The 25,320-nt window shown below is 41.2% G+C and overlaps 5 protein-coding genes across 5 annotated transcripts; 3 read left to right on the top strand and 2 right to left on the bottom strand.

Moving 5' to 3' along the window:
* Window positions 1-4,669: 4,669 nt before the first annotated feature.
* Window positions 4,670-7,506, bottom strand: LOC120823476 (olfactory receptor 52D1-like). The gene has a single exon (XM_040183478.2). It carries the CDS (start codon window positions 5,913-5,915, stop codon window positions 4,938-4,940), a length of 978 nt encoding a protein of 325 aa, XP_040039412.1. The 5' UTR covers window positions 5,916-7,506; the 3' UTR covers window positions 4,670-4,937.
* Window positions 7,507-11,724: 4,218 nt separating this feature from the next.
* On the top strand, window positions 11,725-12,910 carry LOC120823506 (olfactory receptor 10J5-like). The gene has a single exon (XM_040183545.2). The coding sequence runs from the start codon at window positions 11,794-11,796 to the stop codon at window positions 12,730-12,732; it is 939 nt and encodes a 312-aa protein (XP_040039479.2). The 5' UTR covers window positions 11,725-11,793; the 3' UTR covers window positions 12,733-12,910.
* Window positions 12,911-16,595: 3,685 nt separating this feature from the next.
* Window positions 16,596-17,516, top strand: LOC120828442 (olfactory receptor 4B13-like). Its single transcript, XM_040192020.2, has one exon. It carries the CDS (start codon window positions 16,596-16,598, stop codon window positions 17,514-17,516), a length of 921 nt encoding a protein of 306 aa, XP_040047954.2.
* A 1,523-nt stretch (window positions 17,517-19,039) lies between these two features.
* Window positions 19,040-19,849, top strand: LOC120828338 (olfactory receptor 6E1-like). The gene has a single exon (XM_040191874.2). The coding sequence runs from the start codon at window positions 19,040-19,042 to the stop codon at window positions 19,847-19,849; it is 810 nt and encodes a 269-aa protein (XP_040047808.2).
* Window positions 19,850-20,923: 1,074 nt separating this feature from the next.
* LOC120823483 (olfactory receptor 11A1-like) lies at window positions 20,924-25,003 on the bottom strand. Its single transcript, XM_078105329.1, has one exon. The coding sequence runs from the start codon at window positions 23,529-23,531 to the stop codon at window positions 22,581-22,583; it is 951 nt and encodes a 316-aa protein (XP_077961455.1). The 5' UTR covers window positions 23,532-25,003; the 3' UTR covers window positions 20,924-22,580.
* Window positions 25,004-25,320: the final 317 nt, after the last annotated feature.

Below are 25,320 nucleotides of genomic sequence, written 5' to 3'. Positions count from 1 at the left end.
TGGCCTTCACATGTGTATAAAAACTCAGCGTTTTTACTGCTCGGAGACGTCATTACACCGAACGCTGAGATACGTACTTGTGTGTCTGACCTCCTGCTTGCAAGCAATAGTTAGAGCCAGATATCTGCGGAGAATTGCTCATGTAATCTTTTTCTCTTCTAAATAAATGTTAACTTTTTGACTTTAATTGATCAACGTGTTGCGATTCTTCTCATCAACCAACTCGGGGGTTTGCAAAACTAAAAGCACAAACACTGCTTTGCACTCAGTTTGCAATTTTGTAACACACACTTTGCAAAACTGTTGGCACAATTCACTGCACAACACTCTTTTTGCAGAAATTTAAACACAACTCACTGCTTACACTCAACCAAATTTCCAACACACTCCTAGCAAAATTATACACATGTATGGCTATCATTAACACTATTTTGCCAACTGTCTGGCACACTTTCACATGTGAAAACTGTTTTAGATAATTAGTTGACTTTGTAATCAGCCTAAGCACTATAAATAAGCCACAGGCGAGCTGTCGGTGAGTACAGTGGAAGGAGCAGTAAGAGTGAGAATCAGAGGCCGAGGAGGCCGAGGGAGAGGACGTGTAGGTGAAGAAGTTGGAGGAAGAGGACGTGGAGTTGAAGAAGCGAGAGGGTTAGAGGATGTTAGAGGAAGAGGACAAGGAGGAGCAAAAAGAGGACAAGGAGGAGAAAGAGGAAGGGTGAGAAGAGTAAGAAAGAGAATAACTGATGACATCAGAGCTACAATAGTGGACCATGTCATCAACCATGGGATGACCCTGAGGGAAGCTGGCCAACGGGTTCAGCCTAATTTGAGCCGCTACACTGTGGCAAGTATCATTAGGACATTTCGAAATGAGAATCGGTAAGTACTTTGTAGCACTGCCATACTCGAATGGGAACCACAACAGTACCACACATAATACCATAAATACTGAAATTGTTACTTTACAGAATTGCTAGACGTCCAGATGTTGGGGGCAGAGGAAGAATGTTCACTCCAGAGCAAGAGACCCATATAGTGAACATGGTGATTGCCAATAATGCAATAAGACTCCGCGAAATACAGCAGCGCATAATTGATAATGACACCATCTTTCAAAATATACCCAGTGTAAGCATTTCTGCACTAAATCGTGTACTTGCGCGGCACAGAATAAGAATAAAGCAAATTTACAGTTCCTTTCGAGAGAAACACAGAACGTGTAAAGCAACTGCGATATGACTATGTGCAGGTAAGCTATAGTGTCATTGGTTCTGAATTTGGAAGTGCATACTGTAGTGCTGTGCATGGGCCTGATGTGTTGCATTTGTTTTGTCTTGTCCAGAGAGTGATGGAACTAGAAGCAGATGCCATCGGACATGAGCTACTTTTTGTAGATTCGGCTGGTTTTAACCTCGGTAAAACCAGGAGACGTGGCAGGAACATTATTGGACACCGTGCCATCATCAATGTCCCAGGACAACGTGGTGGTAACATAACCATGTGTGCAGCTATAAGCCAAAATGGTGTTGTTCACCATCATGCAACCATAGGCCCGTACAACACTGCACACATTATTGCATTCCTGGACACCTTACATGACATGCTCACAGAGACCGGAGCATACCCCATATGTCATCATATGGGACAATGTTAGTTTCCATAGGGCTGCTTTGGTCCGCAACTGGTTTACAGACCACCCATTCTTCATGGCACTCAACCTCCCTCCATACTCTCCATTCTTAAATCCCATCGAGGAGTTCTTCTCTGCCTGGCGCTGGAAGGTGTACGACCGTCATCCTCATCAACAGGTAGCCCTTTTACAGGCAATGGAGGAGGCACTCCCCTTCATACTGCACATGCCACTTTAACTGCAATTCATCACTTTTTCGTCACTCGTCACTTTGTCACTTGTCTGTTACTTGTTCGTTAGTGCACTTTATGCTTACAGTTTTTGCCCATTGCTTGAACACTATAGACACAGGCTTGAACAAAAGTAACATAACTTGAAGTTGTTGTAACTATACCTTAAACAAAGTGTAACCATACCTTAAACAAAAGCGCTGCTTTGCACTTTAGTTGCAATTCTGTAACACACTTGCTCCTTTTTGCAACACACTTGCTCCTAGACACTACAAACTATTTCATATATAAGACACTTAGTTCAAAAATTAAATCTCAGGGTACCATTGGGAAAACACATCTATTCAAAATACAACACACATTGGTTAATTGAAAAGACTTCGACACACACCTGAAAAAACTGAGCACTAAACAGCCAGGTACAAAAAGGCCCCAGTTGCAGTAACACGTTTTGAGAACTTTGCAAGCATGGAGGCAGAGAGCTAGAGGCAGAGGACGAGGAAGACCGAGACAGAGGGGAGGACGTGGTCGAAGAGGCCACACAAGGACCATTATTTCGGATGACATAAGAGCAACTTTGGTGGACCAGGTCATAAACCGTGGCCTGACTATGAGGGAAGCTGGGCAGAGAGTCCATCCTACAGCCGTATCACAGTTGCATCCATAATAAGGACATTCCGACTGGAAAACCGGTATGTCTTCAACTGTATACTCTACTCAGACTGTGGATGGCTTTTGAGTAAAGCCATCCACAATATGTATGTTTTTGTTAGAGAATCCTGGACATGGATGGAGCTGTCCAGCCACATGAATGTATTTACATTGACGAGGCTGGATTCAACCTTAGCAAAAGCAGACGACGAGGACGTAATATAATTGGCCAAAGGGCAATTTTGCACGCCCCGGGGCAGCGCGGGGGAAATATAACATTGTGTGCTGCCATAAGTCTTCGAGGGCTACTGCACCATCATGCCAAACTGGGTCCCTATAATGCGCAACACATAATCACATTACTAGATGCACTTCATAATGCAATTGTACAAGATGGACCAGATCAGCCCAGGTTTGTTGTTGTCTGGGAGAATGTTAGTTTCCATCGGGCTGTTCTGGTCCAGAACTGGTTCACCAACCATGATCAATTTGAAGTTGTGTACTTGCCCCCTTACTCGCCATTTCTAAATCCTATAGAGGAATTTTTTTCGCTTGGAGATATGACCGCCAACCACATGGCCGTATGCCTCTTCTGCAGGCAATGGAACAGGCCTGCGGAGACATTGAGGGGAGGTCAATCCAGGGATGGATTCGGAACACAAGAGGATGTTTTCCCCGATGCTCAGCGAGAGAAGACATCGCTTGTGATGTTGATGAGATCCTGTGGCCAGACCCCAACAGACGGCAGGATCCATGCGCCCGCCTGCGCACAATTGTGTTTTTCTGTGTTTACAGTAGTGTATTGTTTTTATTTTTGATTGAACTGAACTTACTGTACTGTAAAATATACTAATGTAATGATTTTGAATTCAGTATTTCATTTTTTGGTTGTTGTGAAAATATGCCCTCTGTGGAATTGAATAAAAACATTGAAAACAAAAGACTGCAGTTTTTTATATAAAGTAGACTAGTGTGTTGCTGCTGATCTGAAAGTGTATTCATATGATGCATGTATGTGTCTTTTTGTCATCAGAGTTACATTTTGACAAAGGAATGTTAGGTTTTGATAGTACAGTTTCAATTTGACCCAGATGTGAATGGTATATTTCCCAGTGTTGTGTCATGTTTACCTGTGTGTAGAGTTTTGGCACAATGAGCGAAATATTACAAAATGTGTTCAAGCAACGGGCAAAAACTGTAATATTTTTCTTTTTAATATTTAAAATGTTTAACTTTATTCCCTTGTTTTATACTAACCCATAGCCTTAGCCTTATTCTACTAACCCATTGCATTAGCATCTCATTCTACTTTATTTTATTACTTGTGCACTGTTGTCTTGTCTGTCTACTGTCGCGCACTAACCGCCAAGACAAATTCCTTGTATGTTTGACATATTTTGGCAAATAAATGTTTCCTGATTCCTGATCCTGATCCTGATATTGACCAGGCATCATGTCAGGCCTGGATACGGCATTCAAGGAGATATTTTCCCCAGTGCCTTGGACTGGAAGACATCGCATGCGATGTGGCCGGACCCAGAAAGACGACATGATGTAGGCTGATTGTCTTTTTTTTTTTTTGTGAAATAACTATTTTGTGTTCCGACTTTGTCCTGGTTTTGATATGTGTGAATAAACAGCAACACTTGAAGTTTGGATCCTTGTATGTTTACATGACACTATGACAAAAGTATGACCTCAAATTGACATCTGTACACAGAGAAAGCAAAATGAAGACACAAAGTGTTTTGTATTCATACCATCAGTGTGTAGTTGGCACATTGTGTGCTTAGTAGATGATAGCTTGTGTTTACTGTTTGATACGAAAACACAATTTTTACGAAGGTGTGAAGAGTTAATCTAGCTGTGTTCGCTTTTGCAAGAGAACTACAATGTTTTGATAATTGGGTGAAAGGTTTTCTTATTTGTGTGTAGAGTTTTGCAAAAATAGCCAATAGTTACAAAAAATTTGCTTAAGCAATCAGAAAAAACTGTAAGCGGACTAACAAGCATATCTAGATATCAAATGACCGATAATGGGTTGCTAGAGTAGAGGACCTCATTGCAAAGAGTTCATAATGTCCAGTCTTATTGCTTTGCCAGGCTACTGTACTTTTACCAAAAAGTCCCGTAAGAAAGACATGAAAACTAAAAGCATTCTTGAGATGTTTATTGAGTGGAACTTGTTCATAAAGATTCACACAAACTACACAAATGTTTTACTCCCCTTCTATGAAATATAATTAAGTCTCATTTCTAACTGTAAGTCATACATATTACTCAAGTTGACATGATGTGAATCTAAATGTTCCCTTGAAGCACAAGTTTCAACAATATATACGATAAGTCGTTTTCTGATAGTAAAGCATAACGCACTTAAATAAAAGCTGAAAATCTGCGGGATGATCGAAAGTCATCTATTTTCAAAGAAAAATCAGATTTCTACATCGGATGCGGATATTTTTCATATTCAGGCCATGTAAAAAAGGGTTTAAGAGAGGTTGGCAAGTGAGCCAGTACAAAGATAAAAACACTCTTATCATGTTGGGAACATCGTTCATATCAAATCTGCTCTGTATTATTTCAAAGAAACACCCAAAGGAGAAGTTGAGCAGAGAAGCGACGTGAGGTGAGCAGGTACTGACGGCTTTCTGTCGGGTCTGTTTAGAGCCACAGAAACAAACCTTCAGGATCCTCATGTAGGAGAACAGGATGAGAGAAACAGGAAATGCAATGGTGAGACCGGTAGCAAAGAGTCCATAGATGTTGCTGGCTGTTATGTCAGAGCAGGCCAGTTTGCTTATGGAGTAGTTGTCACAGTAGACTTTGTTAATGATGTTTCCACACAGCTGTAAAGAGCTGCTCAATATGACTGGAACCAAACATAAAAAGGAGGCATAAGACCAGATAACAGTGAGAAGAAAAGTAACTCTTTTAAATGTCATACGTGTGTTGTACTGTAGAGGATAACAGATAGCAAGATATCTGTCATAAGACATCATAGCTAAATTGAAAAATTCCATACAGGCATAAGAAAACAAACAGAAAATCTGCAGGTAGCAAGATGAAAAAGAAACAGTATGAATGTCCGAGAGGATCTGAACCAGAAGGAATGGAAACAAGCCTGTACTACCAAACAGCTCATTTACAAACAGACTGCAGAGGAAAAGGTACATGGGTTCATGTAAGCTTCTGTTCATGCAGATAACGACAATGAGCAGCACATTGGAACAAACTATTAACACATATAAAGACAGGATGAACATGAACCACAAGTATTTCAACAGCCCAGTGTCCACGTAGGCAGAAAGTATAAAATAAGAAACCTTTGTTGAGTTGATCATGATCCTCCTCACACAAACAGAATTCCGTGTAACAACACAAAACAGATACAATATCATTTCCTCTATTAAAAACAGAATGTTGGGATTAGAAATAATGAACCACGATTAATTCATGACATTGTGGGACTGCTTACATTCACCTGCTTTAGTCAGCCCCTCCTAACTGAGCCCATACTTCTGCTTCTGCTTCTTTTAACCGTGTCAAGAATTCCCCAAAGGAAGACTGAGCTCATTATAAGGTATGTTTTTGACAACATAGCTCTCAAAAATGTACATCACTGGTGAGTTACATAAAATCCGCTATGGAGAATAAACTGTTTTTGTACCAGACTGTAAACATGTTTATTTCAGGAACTTGGTGTCTCAGGCTCTGCTCTCTCCCTTCTCTCGTCCTACCTCGATGGCCGCACATACCGGGTAACCTGGCGAGGATCTGTGTCGGAACCTTGTCCTCTTACTAGGGGCGTTCCTCGGGGTTCCGTCCTGGGTCCCGTTCTCTTCTCGTTCTACACCAACTCTGTCGGCGCTGTCATTTGCTCGCGTGGCTTCTCCTACCACAGCTATGCTGATGACACCCAACTAATTCTCTCCTTCCCTCACTCGGATCTCTTTCCAGGAAAAGACTCTCCGACCCAGGACCTGACGATCAACTTTGGCAACTCCGTGCTAACGCCCACTTTAACCGCTAGGAACCTCGGCGTCACAATCGACAGCCAACTCTCCCTGACTCCCAACATTACTGCGACAACACAATCCTGTAGATACACGCTCTACAACATCAGGAGAATACGTCCTCTTCTCACTCAGAAGGCAGCGCAGGTACTGATTGAGGCTCTTATCATCTCCCTCCCTCCATTTCATTTTACTTTATTTTATTTTATTTTATTACTTGTGCACTGCTGTCTTGTCTGTCTACTGTCGCGCACTAACCGCCAAGACAAATTCCTTGTATGTTTGGCATATTTTGGTAAATAAATGTTTCCTGATTCCTGATTTCCTGATTCCTGATCCTAATCCTGATCCTGATCCTGACTACTGTAACTCTCTCCTGCAGGTCTCCTGCTACCTCCATTCAACCTCTGCAGCTCATCCAGAATGCAGCAGCTCCACTGGTCTTTAACCTTCCTAAGTTCTCCCTCACTCCTCCACTCCTCCGCTCTCTTCACTGGTACCGGTGGCTCATCCAGTTCTAAACACTGGTGCTCACGTACCATGCTGTGAATGGATGGGGTCCAGCTTACATCCAGGACCTGGTCCAACCCGACATCCCGACCCGCACTCTCCGCTCTGCATCTGCAAAACTGCTCGTCCCTCCCTCACTGAGAGCAAAACACTTGACTAGATCACGACTCTTTGCTGTCCTGCTCCTAAATGGTGGAAGGAGGTCTCTGAAGACACCAGGACCACAGAGAGCCTTCACATCTTCAGACTAAAGACACACCTCTTCACACTCTACCTCGACTAAAAGACTAACAAATTGTAGCACTTAAATTGTACTTATAACGCCACTCAGCTATAGCAAATTGTAAATTGACTTATTTGAGGAAATTGCACTTTCTTGTTTCTTGTTCTTCTGAGTTTGTATCCTTATGGTTGAATGCACTTATTGTAAATCGCTTTGGATAAAAGCGTCAGCTAAATGACATGTAATGTAATCAGTGATTGGCTAACTGCTTCTTAGACCCGCTGCTTTGAGATCAACCCGAGCCCAGCTGAGACAAGTGGAGAGGACGTGCAGGAAAAACATATATTTTGTACAGATATCTTAATTTACAAATATTACTAGGTATATAATCCATGTTTCAAAAACACAAATATTGACTATTTTTAAAATGTATTTTTAGAAGTAAAGGAAAGTTGAAATTAAGTACACTGTAAAAACTGGGATTGGCGTTAATTAATATCTACTAAATAAACCAGGGGCACGGGAGCAGTTGCACCTGGGTTGTTTGTGGGCGTGACTCCTGCTCGATCTGCAGAAACAACATGTATGTCGAACTGAATCCCTGGTGTGGTTTCTGCTGTTCAACTGTATCCGTCCTACAGGTTGGTGCTTATGTAAATGGATGATACCCAATATTGTTAAAACTCTCTACATGTACACGCTAATTCAAAAAGGGTTTGTGACGGTATTTCGACAGTGTAAACACCTAGTGTGTAGATTTGCAACAGACTCGAGCTATGAGTTAAGCCTTAGCAGATCAGCTAGCGGTTATTTTGACCTGAGCGTTTTCTTGCAGGAATAGCGCCGACACTGTATTATTGTCACACGATACGCACATGGGCTTGTACATTGCTATTATTAACTGAAAGTTAGATGATGTTTAGATATTGCTTGTTTTATGTGAATGCTGTTTTGTTAATTAAAGCAGAAACAACGTGCATGTCGAACTGAATGCCTGGTGTCGTTTCTGCTGTTCAACTGTATTCGTCCTACAGGTTAATCATTCAACTTTCCTGCTTCTGATATCCACCCTGCTCCAGACTCGCCGCTGGGTTTGGCTGGCGCAGTCACCCCTGTCAGAGACATATCGAAGAATCTTCCGTAGTGTCACCATGGAAGCCTGTGGAGCTGTTTGTCAGCTGCTAAACCAGGTGCCTCAGCAAAGTATTGTAGATAGCCAGGGCAGACAGCAGTTCTGTTTCTTCACAGAAACATGCCAGCGTATCTATGGGGTTCCACTTTGGCCCTCCTCAGCTAACTCCAGTAACTGCCACAAATTGCCTGGACGCCAGCTTGTACCCATGCAACTCTACCACATGTTTCCCAAAGGCAACGCCGAACCTGGGGCCCAGTCAAAACCCCCAATCAGGGTGGCCAAGAAATGAGGCGTTTGCCTCTGATCCGTTCTTTACGACGAGAGGAACCTCTTTGCATCCCAAACCCTGACGCCTTCAACTGTGGACCTGGCCACAAGAAGACCCGACTGGGCGCTAGGTGGTTGCAAAAATCGGTCAAACCGACTTCTGAATCCCAGGGCGCGATGTACCCGCCCGAGAGTCAAATAAACAGATGGAAACTGTTTTATGACCGGTGTGCCGTTCTCAACAGGACCCCACTGTCAGGCTACAATAGCGGAGCCAAATGCACGACTCAGGAAACAGGGATAAGGGTAATCGGTTTATTGCTCCCAGAGTAATGCAGGCAACAGTACAGGTCCAACAGGCAGGTAAACGTGGTCGTAGAAACAGGCAATAGGTCCAGGTACACGAGAAGACAAAACAAGGAAACGCTGGAAAGTGAGTCAACATGGAGCTACAACAATCTGGCAGGGGATCAGTGAACACGTATGAGCTTATATACACGGGGGAGGGGAAGACAACTAGACACAGGTGAGAAACATCAGAGTGAAGACCGGCAATCAACAAGGCATGAAGACAAGTGATGTGGATAGGGACGAACAGTGGGTTGAAAATTAGACAGGAAGTGCATGAAAACAGGCGGAAAACACAATAAGAGCAGGGGATGATCTCACACCCACTACAAGGCCTTGTGCCTGCTGTACTTGGGTTTCCACAAGTCCCTCCACTATAAGGGCCAGTCTCCCTCTACCATTGGGTTATAGACGGCCCCATTTCGGGGCAGCCTACTGAGGTTGACATCACACAGTAGGGAGCCACAGACTGGCGTCCCACTGTGAAAAAAAAGGGGGTCTCCGCAATCACGTCCTGCGAGCGCCCAAAAAGCCACTGCAAGAGATGTACCCTTGGCACTGGAGACCCTAAACGTGTCTTTTGACCGAACACAAGTGGAGCCGAGATGGTGAGTGGCCAAAAGGGGTGTTTCTCTCCTTGCCATCACAGCCTTAGCGGCTGCATGTCATATCTGAGGGTACCTCAGTTGGCTCTGGCATTACTCTGTGGCCTAAGGCAGCACCCCTCCCGATGGTGTGAACAAGCTCAAGCACCAACCAGCCTATTTAGCCTGCACAGTTGCCCCCCCCCCCTCCTTCCAGCAGGAGAGGCAAGGTCAGGGCTACCGTACCAAGTGAGGGCCCTTAGAGCTTGTGTAGAAGTTTACGCTTGGATACAGCGGTTTAGAACGATCAGTTATGCTGGAACTGAGGGCTGTACTCTCTCAAAGCAGCGCTCACCCCACTGGGTTTCAGAGGCCATTGCCTAGACATACAAGGCGAGCAACCAAGCTCAGCCATTGAGAATCGAGAGACACTCTACCAGGATCGTCGCCACATCAGGGGCAGTCCTGAAAGGTATGCCTATGACGGATATACAGTACATGTATGTGCTGCGGCCTTAAGGCAGCAAACTGACAGAATACTATAGAGTGAACGTTGCCACCCCCTCGTGAACTCGCGAGAAGATTCCGTAGGACTGATCCCAGGATGACACCGGTACTTGTACCTGACAGGAGGTCATCCGGGGTCACAGGTGACTTTGTTGGTATAAAGACTCGACCTGTGCAGCGCGAGACAGAAGATAATCCAGTGTGAAGCCCTGCCTCTGGCGGTCATCCAGGATTCATAGAACCGTAGTTACATTCGTAACTTTCGTTTTCTGTTTGTTCAATGCTTGTTAATTATATTTTAAAGATTCACATTGAGAAGTTTAGGTTTGGCTCTTGTTTTTCTGGAGTTCAGTTTTAGTATTGCTATCTAGTGTTAATGGTGCTTTATTTGTGTTGTTCAAATGTATATAAACCATGCTCATTTAATGCAGCTTTTCCTGTACGTATTTATAGAAATTTGCACAAATAAATGTTAACCTGTTGTACTTATGTATGATGATGTGTTTGTTAAGTTAAGTTTACTGTTACATAAAAATGTATTGAGTGAATTAGACATAGAAATATTGTGGCAACAAAGTGACACGTAATTCTATTGAATAGATTCAAACCATTAATTTAAGTCCAGAAGGGCAATGGCAATGTGTTGAATTAACTAACAATGTGCTAAAATGTGAGTTGATATAACTTATTTCATTCAGTAAGTCAAATTGAATTTTACCAAGATTAGTAGTATGTAACACTCAATTTCAATGAAACATTCAGTAAATATAAAGACATTTCACCCAAATAATCAGTACATGTAAATTAATTTCTCTCAAATATTCAGTAAATATAAGTAAATTTCACCCAAATATCCAGTCATTATGAATTACTTTTGATAAGTAAACATGAATAAATTTTCCTTGTAAAATTTATTTGGATTTACTAAATATCTCTTGTAGATTTAATGAATTTTTTCAATACATTTTACTCAAAGTTTTAGCAATTGAAATCTGCTCAATTGTATTATTTGTCACTTTGTTGCCACAATATTTTTGAGTAACCATTGGTCACATTTTTTTGAGTTTAATCTAAATATTTTCCCATATTTCATAGACCACCTACTGTGTAAGAGGTGGAAATAACACACATGAACACCTATTCCTTCACATATAGGTGAATGATATTAACAATATTTGTATTGATTGACTATTGGATATATAGGTTGATGACTACAGCTGTATGTAATGTGAGAGAAATAATTAAGATTGGTTTAACGGACCCTCTCTGTTTTGTAATATGGTAATAGTTGGTGACATCAGTTAGTGTCTTGTGGTAATGATGCAACATCAGTTCACCTGAAGAGTTTAAAGAAGCAGAGAAAGAGCTTTGCCTCGATTCCAAAGCCGTCAGGACTACATAGCAGGTTATTATAAGCATTCAAACATGGTCAACACTTGTTCTGTCATTTATAAGCTAATCATCTTAATGAATAGAAACACATGAATTATTTGGAGAATCTGTCATATGTGAGTTTGTGCAAGTTGACATCTTTGCTGTTCAAAGGCTTAATAATGTGTTCATGGATTGAGTCAGGAAAAAGCCTAAAAGCAGATCTAAACTAGTCTGATCTCACTAAATCTGTAAAATGTAAACACTGTTAGTTGTTTATCTTATGCAAACTTGAATTGTCACGTTGTGAAACAAAGGATGATAATGATGATGTTAAACTCCACACAGGTTTCATATTTCACATTTGGTGCTTACTTTGATCTTGGACTCTTTAAATACCTATTGTTCATAATTAGTATGTGTTTTTATGTTGTAACTATTTGCACCAATGTGCTGCTCATTGTGGTTATCTGCATGAACAGAAGCTTACATGAACCTATGTACCTTTTCCTCTGCAGCCTGTTTGTAAATGAGCTGTTTGGTAGTACAGGCTTGTTTCCATTCCTTCTGGTTCAGATCCTGTCGGACACTCACACTGTTTCTTTTTCATCTTGTTACCTGCAGATTTTCTGTTTGTACACTTATGCAAATGTACAGTTTTATAACTTAGCCGTCATGTCTTATGACAGATATCTTGCCATCTGTTATCCTTTACAATACAACACTTACATGGCATTTAGCAAGGTTATTATGCTTCTTGTTCTAACGTGGTTATTCCCTCTTTTAAATATTGTAATCATGATATCTTTGAGTGCGTCTTTACAGTTGTGTGGGAACATTATTGACAGATTGTTCTGTGACAACTATTCTGTTGTGAAATTGGCCTGCTCTGACACGACAGTTAACAACATATATGGACTCATGTACACTTTCATTGTATTATTTGGTCTTGCAATTCTGATATTTTACACCTACATGAGGATCCTGAGAGTTTGTTTATCTGGGTCCAAACAGACCAGACAGAAAGCTGTTAGCACGTGTACACCTCACCTGGCTTCTCTGCTCAACTTCTCCTTTGGGTGTTTCTTTGAAATAGCACAGGGCAGATTTGATATGAACAGAGCACCCATTTTGTTGCGCATCTTTTTGTCTTTATACTTTTTCACTTGCCAACCTCTCTTCAACCCTGTAATGTACGGACTGAATTTGACAAAAATACGCATCATATGTAAAAGTCTTGTTTCTGGTCAAATGTAATGTATTGTTGAAAGACATGTAGTTTATAACTTCAGTTTCAATAACATGAAAGTACCTTTTAATCAGTTCATGGTGTCCATGGGTGGTGAAAATCCATTTTTAAATCTTTGAAAATGTCAAATTTGTCATTCGTTGAGTGTTTTCAGAGATGAATTATATTTATTGGAAAAGCTTTTTACACAAGTCACAAAATCAAAATCGGATTGCATTTACACTTTTACAACTACTGTATATAAATTGTACAGTTGCTGCTTTCTAAGTGGTATTGATGGTAGAAGAGATGAATGGTGATTAGTCATGCTTAAACAACTATTTAAATAAACTGACTCTTCCAGATGCTTATATATGAAGTTGTTGCACATTCTAGACAGCTGAACCAGGTGAACAACTTTATAAGTTTATATGTGAAGGAGCCTTTGGAGCAGTATATAGTCTTTTTATCTGGGGTTTTTATACCGGTGTACGGTGGTGTGGTGGTTAGCACTGTCTCCTCACAGCAAGAAGGTCCTGGGTCCCACTCTGCCCAGTGGGAAAGTGGGCTTTCTGTGTGGAGTCTGCATGTTCTCCTCGTGTCTGCGTGGGTTCCCTCTGGATTCCTCCCACAGTCCAAAGACATGCTCCGGGGATCAGGTTCATTGGTATCGTTAAATTGCCCGTAGGTGTGAGTGGTTATTTGTCTCTGTCAGCCCTGTGATTGGCTGGTGTCCAATCCAGGGTGTCTTTTGCCCGATGTTAGCTGGGGTTGATTCCAGACCCCCCCTTTGTACAAAGGATAAGTGTATTTGAAGATGGATATATGCTTGTTTTAATCCTGTTATGCAAAGCATTTTGAACTGCCTTTGTTGTAAAATTCTTTGCACAAATAGTCCAATAAACAAAAACAAAATAGAAGTTGTGTTAACCCATAACCCAACGGGCATTATTCCTCAACGTTTTACAGCATTTCATGACATTTATTCAACCATCATAAGTTGGTGTAAATGTGTCATTTGAAAACAAGAAACTGCAATGCAAACGGTGATCAATCGTTTAAGTTTGTATAATAGGGGGAACAGCTAAAACATGTAAGGAAAACGCACTGTGGGGGAATTTGTTTTTTCTGGGGTCAAAATATAATCCCAATGGGACCACTTTGTGTACATTGTGTGAAATGTTTGGCTTGAAAACAGAAATCCTCTTGTGTCAAGTTTGGCATTTTGAATTAATTTAAAACAATTTATCCCAATTTATTCCGAAAATCAGAGACAATTAAGCACTAAGGACTGAACATCCAATTGCTTTTCTTATTCTAGTTTCAATACAAGTTTCTAATTAATATAATACAAGATTGGTTCTTGATTGATAGCTTCTCTTTATAAATATAATACTTTGTTTGGCTCCACCATAGCGTAAGACCAAGGCTGACAAGACCAAATGTACTGTTCTGCTGCAGGACATAAACCCCCCGAAAAGTGTGATCTCTGTGGGTGAAACAGCCCTGAGATCTGATTGGCCAAGCCACATAGACCACAGGGGTCCCCCTGGTATCTACTGTGAGTTCCCTCTCTGCAAACTTTCTGACTCTGGTCAGTGTAGGTTAAAGACAGCCTCTGAAATCCACATCTTTACCAATCGACTTGCGTCGATGAGAGATTGAAGACAGCCTCTTATAATCAACTTTTTAGACTGGCCTCAGGACTAAGGATTCAGGCCTCTCCAACCATTTTCTAGCTGCTCCAGAGAAGCCCCATTTCTGGCCCAAGCAGCTCACCAAGAATGAAAACTTCTTCTACCTCCTTGGATACAACAAGAGCACACAAGAGCTAATGTGGCACAGTGGTAGAGACGGTGCACCGGGGACTTGCCTGACTGACCCATTCTTCATCTCTTACTCTCTATAACTAACTGACTTTGTACCTGTTCGTCATTCGCTCCCTCTCTCCGTCCTCCCTGGCCTCCTCTGTTCTATCAGCTCTCCCTTCCACTGACTCCTTCTTACTCTTGCATCCGAACGCTGCCGCAGAGACTCGCCTCTCAACTCTTTCCTCCTCTCTAGACTCTCTGTCCTCTTATGACCCGACAGACTGGAAAATCCCCTCTGGCTCCGTGTCGGTCTGAACCGGTGCCATGAGAGCCACCATGCGAGCAGGCTGTGTCTGTACGCCACGTGTTTATCCAAAGAGACTTACAGTAAGTGCATTTCAACCATTAGGGTACAAACTCAGAAGAGCAAGAAACAAGAAAGTGCAATTTCCTCAAATAAGCCAATTTACAACTTGCTAATAATAAGAGTCATTATAAGTCCAATGTTAGTTAGTTACTAACAGTTAGTTAGTGTGTTAGTGGAGGTAGAGTCTGAAGAGGTGTGTCTTTAGTCTGAAGATGTGAAGGCTCTCTGTGGTCCTGATGTCTTCAGAGTATTGTTCACCTGTTTACATTGACCTGAGCATTCCATAGAAGTGCGCACTCAGAATAACAGTTTTTGCATTAGAAAAAGCCAGAAATGCCACAATAAAGGTTTGGGGCAATGCTAGCTTTTGCATTCGATTCAGGTTCAAGTCCGGTGGACATCATGAGCGATGTGAATGAACGACATGGTGGAAGATCCAGCAAGGAGACCTCGGATGTTTTCAGGCAATGCGCAATTTATTGTCCTATTGTGTTCCTATAGCAGGCCACATAAACATTTTTGAGTACCCCAGTATAACTAGGAGACTAAAACAATCCCCAATAGGTGTCACATGACGGGCTCGAAGGAAGCGGGACTCAAATGCAGAGTTTAACAAAAAGGTACTCTAATAATTAAAAAATCAAAATGCCTGGGGGCAAGACGTAGACAAGACGGGGACCAGGAACTCACAACACCCGGGAACGAGATTCGTTATCGGACCTACATTCAAGATACTTGGTACAACCATGAAGGCATACAGTTGATGACACAACAAGGGACAAGAGACGCGCATGGCTTAAATACACTGGAAGGTGCAGGTGATTGGACACAGGTGGAAACAATCATGGACACGGCAGACAATCACAGGGGATGACAGGACAAGGCAGGAAGTGAACCCTGGGACACAAGAGGCATGAAACTACAAAATAAGACAGGAGATAAACCCAAACCGTGACAATAGGTGCCCCCCTCACGACTGCTACACTTCAATCTTTACCTCTCGACTTAAACAAATCTGGATTTTGAATAAAATAAAAAAATTACACAACACGTACAGAGTTTGTACACATATGACACATACATGTAAATATACTGTATATGTAAATAGCCACCTTTAGGGCCTACATTTTCTAAACAATATGTGTATATATTATATATATATATATTCATAGAAATTTCATTTAGGTTTAATTTGTTCAGATATTGTGTCATTTCTCTTTGAAATGTCTTCTTGATGATCAAGAATAAGTAATATTCAGAGTATTATTTGATAATGAGGTCCGTCTGGTGCTGTGGGCGTCTCCTATCTTGAAGAGTTGAAAAAGACACTGAAGCGGTCATTCAGCTCAGTTGGGAGGGAATCAATGACGATAGCAGAGCAGCAGGTAAACTCACAAAATGTCACGAGCAGTGGTCTGAAGTTCTGATTTTCAATGATACAAAGACATGTCTGAGTTTTGTTTTTTGTGTTGATGCAGCAGATGGTTTAAAAAAGGTTTCTTAGGGCATTTAAGAATTTAACATCATGTATTTGGTGCTTGATTGAACTAAAAGCTGTTTGAATGAATAATGACACTTTAAAGTAACAGTCACACCGTGTTTACCGGACCTGCAGCTACTGCTACCTTCACTCACAGCTCATTTTCTGATATTGTTGCGTCTCACACTTCACATGTATATCTAGTGCAAGGTGTAAACACTCATATTCAGAAGGATGATCATTATGAATTCAACAAAGTATTCATATTTCCTACTGTCACCCTACATTGAAACTGGACTTTTTAAATATGCATTCTTCATGATTATAATGTGTATTTATGTTGTTATAGTTTGTTCCAATGTGCTGCTCATTGTGGTTATCTGCATGAACAGAAGCTTACATGAACCCATGTACGTTTTCCTCTGCAGCCTGTTTGTAAATGAGCTGTTTGGTAGTACAGGCTTGTTTCCATTCCTTCTGGTTCAGATCCTGTCGGACATTCACACTGTTTCTGCTCCGCTTTGCTTCCTGCAGATCTTTTTAGTGTACGCTTACGGCAGTGTGGAATTTACTAACTTGGCCGTCATGGCTTATGACAGATTTATTGCTATCTGTTATCCTCTACACTACCATACACACATGACGCACAAAAAGACAGCAATACTCATTGCTCTAACGTGGTTGTACCCTTTCTTTGCAATCACTATTTTGATGTCATTATCAGTCCCCTTACAGCTGTGTGGGAACATTATTAACAAAGTGTACTGTGACAACTATCATATTGTCAAACTGGCCTGTTATGACACAACAGTCAACAACGTCTATGGACTGACTTACACAGCAGCATTTATTGGAATCGTTCTTTTAATGATTTACTCCTACTGTAGGATTCTTATAGTTTGTTTCTCTGGCTCTAAACAGACCAGACAGAAAGCCGTCAGTACCTGCTCGCCTCACCTGGCTTCTCTGCTCAACTTCTCCTTAGGTTGTTTCTTTGAAATAATACAGAGCAGATTTGATATAAAAAATGTAAATAATGTGGTGCGCATCTTTTCATCGTTATACTGGCTTACATGTCCACCGCTCTTCAACCCTGTGTTGTATGGACTGAATTTGACCAAAATTCGCATTGTGTGTAAAAGTCTGTTTTTTTGATAAATTGTAATCTCCATATTCCTGAAATTCTGTAACATGAAAAGAATCAAATGAAAATGGACAATATGACTGTCGAAGTTCAGACACAGCTTGTATGCATTCGCCAACTGTGACTGTTACCTGCTTAAAGTAATTAATACATTCACATCTGTCATTTGGCAAAACATCTAATCACTGATGAAAGGGTTGTAACCATGGTTAACCATGAGTCTCCACTAACAATTCACTCCAAATTATAATGCTAACAATAATAAAGATATGTTATGATAGAAATGAAAGTGTTATGTGTCTAGTTAAATGTAGTAAGGTCAAGTGAGCATCTTTGTGGGTCAGAGTTTAACTGACAGACTAAACTGTAAAGGACAGCAAAGTTGAAGCAAAGTGAAGTAGACTTTTTTGGGATTCCTGTTAGTTAAGTAATGTAAGTAAAGTTAAATTAAACTAAAGTGAAAGTAGGTTCAAGTGAAGTACAGATTAATCAAATATAAAGGAGGGAAGTGGATTGAAGGGTCCTACAGTTAAAGTGAATATCAATGCAGTAAACTGAAGGGAACTAAAGTAAAGTAAGGTTACATGACACTATGTCCTCGAGTTAGGGTGTATTAATAGTGCAGTTGACTAGTCAAGTGAAGTGCTGTAAAATTAAGTCATTTAAACTGAGCATCTTCAGGAGTCAAAGTTAACTTGGATGTTTTGCTTGGAATGAAGGTATGTGAAGTAAAATTAATTAATGCGATAAAAATATTTTAACACAGTTAATGCAAAAAAGTTGACCCCGGAAACCAAACCGCCACGTACTGCAGTCAGTTTGACGCAGAGAGTGAGACTGTAGCTGACGGCGGAGACACTTTTTGCATTGGAAGTAAAACAAACAGAAGAACTGAGCAGAGGAGTTCCGCCACGTGTCAAACAGAAGGGAAACGAGTGCAAACGGACCACTTTACGCAGTGGTGGGGAAAACGTCCTGACTAAATGTGGGGACATTGCTGGCACTTCAAATGATGGAGAGTTGAGAGCAAAGTGCACGAGGACAACAGAAAGAGCTGCTAGTTCAACATGTTCCACCCGGTGGAATTCTGCCTCCAAGACGATGTGTGTAGTTTTGTGTTTAAAATATCATTAACAATTAAACAAGTGTCTAAAATACATGAGTGATTACTCATTACTTGTAAGACTTAGTCTTAAGAAGAAAAACAAACTTATAATTGTGATTAATCGCGATTAATGAAATTCGAAATGTGCGGTTAATTAGTTCATTTTTTAAAATCTATTGGAAACAACTATCATCAGAAAACAAGCCTATTATCTAAAATACCAGTGTGTGGTGCAATATATAGCAAATGAAGAGTTATCAATATGGCAGACAAACATCGTACTAAACCAACTAGGTTTCAAATATGGCGGACGAATGTCCTGGATGGGGAGTGTTTGTGTTGTCAAAACTGTGGGTAAGCTGTGTTGATTTGTAAATAATAAAAGTAAAAGCAAGTAGCAAGTAGATCTTAACCACTCTTGCTGGGTCAATGGCAGCCCTGCTCGACCCCGAGAGCCCCTCCCTAGAAGCATGTAGTTCACGCCGCACCCCAGGCCCAAGTTGGACCGAACCAACTCTCCACATTATTATTATGTTTTCCATCAATTATGAACCCATGTACCTTTTCCTCTGCAGCCTGTTTGTAAATGAGCTGTTTGGTAGTACAGGCTTGTTTCCATTCCTTCTGGTTCAGATCCTGTCGGACACTCACACTGTTTCTTTTTCATCTTGTTACCTGCAGATTTTCTGTTTGTACACTTATGCAAATGTACAGTTTTATAACTTAGCCGTCATGTCTTATGACAGATATCTTGCCATCTGTTATCCTTTACAATACAACACTTACATGGCATTTAACAAGGTTATTGTGCTTCTTGTTCTAACGTGGTTATTCCCTCTTTTAAATATTGTAATCATGATATCTTTGAGTGCGTCTTTACGGTTGTGTGGGAACATTATTGACAGATTGTTCTGTGACAACTATTCTGTTGTGAAATTGGCCTGCTCTGACACGACAATCATCTACATATATGGACTCATGTACACTTTCATTGTATTATTTAGTCTTGCAATTCCGATTTTTTACACCTACATGAGGATCCTCAGAGTTTGTATATCTGGGTCCAAACAGACCAAACAGAAAGCTGTTAGCACCTGTACACCTCACCTGGCTTCTCTGCTCAACTTCTCCTATGGGTGTTTCTTTGAAATAGCACAGGGCAGATTTGATATCACATCACATGTCATTTATCTGACGCTTTTATCCAAAGCGACTTACAATAAGTGCATTCAACCATAAGGACACAAACTCAGAAGAGCAACAAACAAGAAAGTGCAATTTCATTCGTCGGTCACGTCTGCGCTGACCACTCCCCTTTTATTTAGGAGACAACAGGTCAATTGGCCTCAGCAGAAACTCCTCAAAATGCAAAACAACAATCGCTTGACACCAGTGAACAATCACCATGTGCCGTTTTGACAAACTGAGAGTTTAATGATTCAAGTCTCTTCTGCTTCAGAAGAGAAGGCAAAACAGAGTTAGATCGGGTCAAACCTAGCAAAGTTAGGAGGGCACGCTAGCAGTCAACTTAATAGCAGAGTCTACAGCAAGAACTGGCATTGAAAAACGGAAAGAGCTCGAGCAAACTAGCAATCAAATGAACTTAAAACAGTACCATTAACAACAAATTTAGGAGACTAGCTTGGTCTAAAGAAAAGATACTTGCGGCCTGCCGCTGCCGCCGGAGTGTACCGACTATGGCGTCGACCATACCGTTCACCGGTCAGACCGCCAGCGCCGCCCCCCCTACCCCCCTGGTCTGGCACACGGTCGGTCAAAGTGGGCTGCGTCTGGCCCACACCTGAAATGAGTTTGAGACCCCTGCTTTAACCTGTCCTTTCCTGGTTTGTTTGGCCTCTGCTCCAAGTGTATTAACTCTGTATCTACAACTTTTTTTTTTTCTGCGGGGATGAAGAGGAATGTTCATCAATTGGTTCATATGTTACTGGTAAAGAAATAAATCAGTACAACACAAAAAAAATGGATTTGCCTGAAATAAAATGACTAACAGCTTGATCATTGAGAATGCTCAAGAGGGCCGTCTTGCTTTGAGATTCGACTCCCTAACCCCTCTAACGTGATCCGAGGCTTTTTTCTAACTTTGTATAACTTATGTTGTGTTTTGAGGTTTTTGAAACCGATTCTAGCCAAGACTCAAACGCTTTGAAGGATGTTAAGCATTCATACATTTGTACACATTATTCCTGTTGGAAGTTGGATTTTGCTCCAGTTTGGACCCTTTGGGGGTAACTCGGGATTGAACGGGTGGTACGACAGTAAGGGAGCTCTTGAGGAGGACTCGGACGCAGAGTTGAGGTTCACTTTTAAACTTTTATTTCCCAACAAAAAGACACAGGGAAATCCCTGGAAACAAAATACTCTTCTGAAGAGGGATGAACGTGGAAATGCTCTGCCTAAACTAATAAAGCTGGGCAATACAAAATGACGGGAAAGGAGAAAATTACAAATTAGAACTAAAAATGCTCTGTATTAACTCGAAGCGCTGAATAGTAAAAAATGCAAAACCAAAATCTCTCTTTCCGAGGAAATAAGAAAATAATCACAAAAGAAAATGGCCGTGGAGCAATAAACGGCATAAGGCCAACTGAGGAATCTATAACGGAAGTCACAAAACAAACGTGGAGACAGGACAAAAACCCAACTTGACATACAGGTGTGACAGGTACGGACTGAACTTAAATGTAAAATGTTGGATACTGTTGAAAGACGTGTAGTTTATTTCATCAGCTTTCAATAACATGAGATGCATTGTCAACAGTACATGTGGTCCATGGAATGTGGGTGGTAAAAATGAAATATTTTACAGTTTGAATCATTGTGTGTTAAGTTTCTAATTCTCGCTAAAATTATGCAAAAAATAACTGCATTTTGAGATACAGGGGCCATTTAGCTTTTTTCAATCAGCAGAGTGTTGAGATAATGTTACATTGGTAGAAACTGTACATGAACCAGGTTGACATTATCAGTGTATTTGTAAAACTGCCACTCATTCTCTTCACCGTGTGGATGAAAGTCAAGCCATTTCCTTTGGTTGTGGTTTTACTGCATAGTCAGTAGTGGCAGGTGGAGGCTTCTTCACCCATTCAAGCATGACACTGATTAGACAACTTGGCATTTGTCTATCTTAAGAGACAAACAGAAACCCAGCCGTCCCTCTCGTGCTCATCCTTTCAGGGTCCACGATGGAGTCATTCGTAGGCCAAACCCACTCCACGGGAACGTTCTTATATGCTTGATTACTGTTATGGGTTTTTGCCCTAGGACTCCCTCGGGCCCTATGCTAACACTAAATACTGAACCAACAACTAACCATAAGTAAATATATAAATTATTTATATCAATTTATGAAGGATGTACCCTTCTATCTCAATAGGTATCTTATGTATGTACAACTCTTGTAATGTATAAAATACTTCATTTGCAAGTGGGAAATCCATAATTTATAAAGTATAAAAACACAATAACAATACATAATAATAATAATATATTTGTTTTGATTTGATTTGATTCTCTTGCACTATGTTGTCTTGTTGTCCATTGTCGTACTGTCGGCTGTTACGCATCAACCGCCAAGTCAAATTCCTTGTATGTCTGATACATTATGGCAATAAATGTTTCCTGATTCCTGACATAGTAGATACGTTTATTAGTCAAGAACAAAATATTGTTATGAAACGTTGTATACAAAGTGTTAGCTCCTACTTAACTACTGCTTCATAGTGTGTAATTATTATAAAGTGTTATTCTAATTTCTACTACCTACAGTACCTGTCCTGTTTGTGAAGGAAATACATGAATTTCAAATATTGTATTAAAAGGTTAGGTTTTTATTTCAATGTACCACATTTCATATTCTTCAGTGATTGATATATATTTTGACAAGAACGTTTCTAAACCTTTTCCTAAAATAAAAAAAAACATTTTAACGCCTATAATAATGGATCTAGTTTCAACCTGTGAGATCTCTGCAACAAGTCAACCTTTGATGACATAGAACATGTTTACATTTATTCCGTATCTTTGACATTTGCAATCCAAACATGATGGGATTCAAAAGAGGCTGTATGATGAGAAAATACAGTGAGAGGATGATACGCAGCACTCCGGGTACACCGCTCATATCAAACCTACTCTGAATGATTTCAAAGCAGCAGCCAAAGGAGAAGTTGAGCAGAGAAGCGAGGTGAGGTGAGCAGGTACTGACGGCTTTCTGTCTGGTCTGTTTAGAACCAGAGAAACAAACCTTCAGGATCCTCATGTAGGAGAAAAGGATTGGAACCAGAGGGACTAAAATAGAGAGAACAACACCAAAAAGTCCATATATGTTATTCACTTGAGTGTCAGAACACGCCAACTTAACAACAAGGTAGTTAGTGCAAATCAGACTGTTAATGATGTTTCCACAAAAATTCAAACGAATGTTCAAAGATAAAGTAATTAAGAACTTCACAAAAGAATAAAACCATATTACTGCGATAAAGGTAACTACCTTGTTAAATGTCATATATGTGTTATATTGTAAAGGACAACAAATGGCAAGATATCTGTCATAGGACATGACGGCCAAGTTAGAAAACTCTATATTTGCATAAGAGTACAAACAGAAAATCTGCAGGAAGCAAAGCGGAGCAGAAACAGTGTGAATGTCCGAGAGGATCTGAACCAGAAGGAATGGAAACAAGCCTGTACTACCAAACAGCTCATTTACAAACAGGCTGCAGAGGAAAAGGTACATGGGTTCATGTAAGCTTCTGTTCATGCAGATAACCACAATGACACAAATGTTGAGGATAACTATAACAATGTATAACATTAAAGTAAACATGAAATACAAATATCTCAAAGTCCCTACCTGGATGTAAGTTCCAAGAATGAAATAATTTAAAGTTGAATTTGCCATCGTTCTACTAAGATAACAAACAATTGTAACAACGTCCGCTTCTCATTTTTCAAACCAGTAGGAAATAGAAGACATATTTCTTAAGTTAAAAATAATCAAACAAAGACAAGAGCAACAATAATAACAAGTTTACCTCAATGGAGGAATAAATACATTTAAATTGGAGTTCCTAAAAACATTTATACAACAGACAGATAAATATTTGTAAGATGATATTTAGGGGAGTAAATATGTCAGTCTGCTCTGATATCTGCTGTTTATACCTCTTCATGTAGAGAAAAGGCCTATCAGTCCCACCTACTTCTCTTTCTCCAGAGATGAGCTCATGAACATCGGGGGAAAAACTCCTGCGGAGTTACTTCCAACTTTTCTTCTTTCTTCTGTGGAGTTACTGGACATTCTAGTCAAAGGTCCTCTCACCTTTACTCACACGGTGAGACGCCTACAACACTGTTCTCCTGATCTGGAAACTTTCTTCATCAACTGTAAAACCTTTTATTCCCCCGCGAGTTCGCTTCATTCATCCTGGTCGGTGTTTACAACGTGCACAAGGCCCAGCGGACACTCGCCGACCAGATACGGCGTGTGGAGCGGACCAACCCGGACTCCTTAGTTATTGTCCTCAGGGACTTTAGCAATGGAAATCACACCCATGAACTTCCTAAATACAGACAGTTTATTAAATGCCGACCAGAGAACACGCTGGATCACTGTTACACCACAGTAAGCAGGGCTCATCACGCCGTCCCTCGTGCTGCACTGGGACACTCTGACCACGTCATGGTCCATCTGATTCCTGCATACAGGCAGAAACTAAAGCTCTGCAAACCTGTGGTGAGGGAATTCAAGAAGTGGACCAGTGAGGCGCTGGAGGATCTCCGGTCCTGCTTTGACTGCACAGACTGGGATGTTTTTAGCTACTGACAGTCTGGATGAGTTAACAGAGGCTGTAACTTCCTACATCGGCTTCTGTGAGGACAGCTGTGTACCATCATGCACCAGGGTGAGTTACAACAACGACAAACCCTGGTTCTGTGAGGGGTGCAGACAAGTGTGTGGATCCAATTGCACGACTCGGAGACACAAGAAGGTGCAGTTAACCAACTTTATTGTCGGATGGCAGTACAAACACGGGTGTAATAACCCGACAGGAGGCAGGCAGGTGCAGAGTTCGTAAACGTTCCGGTGCAAGGTCGGTACACGGGCAGGCAGTCGATCACTAGGCAAGGTATCCGGCAGGGAAAAGGCAGAGACGTAACTCGTTAACCAGGCAGGGGTCGGTGACAGGAAGGCTATCAGGAGTAAATGCTGGAACGCTAGGAACATGGAGTATCAAAGACAAACTGGCAACAGAGGACAGGAACCCACAGACTAAATACACCAGGTGATGAGGGCCAACACTCCATGAATGACCTCCGCCCGGCAGACGAGCTGAATGAGTTCTACTGCAGATTTGATGGACAATGTCCTGATCCCATCCCCCACAGCTCCACCAACCTGCCCCAGTCCCCCACCCCTCCCTCTCCTAGCCCACATTTGCTTCTGTGAAGACAGCTGTGTACTGCCATGCACCAGGGTGGGTTATAACCACGACAAACCTAGTTTATTGCCATGATCTGACTTGGCTTGGAGGTGTGTTTTGAGTTTCAGGCTGGGTGAGCAGGCTTCCCCCGGTTACCTGGGGGGAGTCTGGTGGCTGCCTGCTGTCACACCTGCTCTACATCTACTGCATCTACCATCATCAGGAACCCTTCTTAAGGAGCAGCAGGAGCGCCAGTCTTCGCCAGAT

The sequence above is a fragment of the Gasterosteus aculeatus genome, chromosome 1 (assembly GCF_964276395.1).
Source record: "Gasterosteus aculeatus chromosome 1, fGasAcu3.hap1.1, whole genome shotgun sequence".
Taxonomy (NCBI): domain Eukaryota; kingdom Metazoa; phylum Chordata; class Actinopteri; order Perciformes; family Gasterosteidae; genus Gasterosteus; species Gasterosteus aculeatus.
This window is presented reverse-complemented; position numbering and strand designations above follow the sequence as displayed.

Bases quoted from the DNA above. Each gene is read 5' to 3' on its own strand.
- LOC120823476 (XM_040183478.2), bottom strand. From the start codon at position 5,915: ATGATATTGTATCTGTTTTGTGTTGTTACACGGAATTCTGTTTGTGTG.
- LOC120823506 (XM_040183545.2), top strand. From the start codon at position 11,794: ATGATAATGATGATGTTAAACTCCACACAGGTTTCATATTTCACATTT.
- LOC120828442 (XM_040192020.2), top strand. From the start codon at position 16,596: ATGATCATTATGAATTCAACAAAGTATTCATATTTCCTACTGTCACCC.
- LOC120828338 (XM_040191874.2), top strand. From the start codon at position 19,040: ATGGCAGCCCTGCTCGACCCCGAGAGCCCCTCCCTAGAAGCATGTAGT.
- LOC120823483 (XM_078105329.1), bottom strand. From the start codon at position 23,531: ATGGCAAATTCAACTTTAAATTATTTCATTCTTGGAACTTACATCCAG.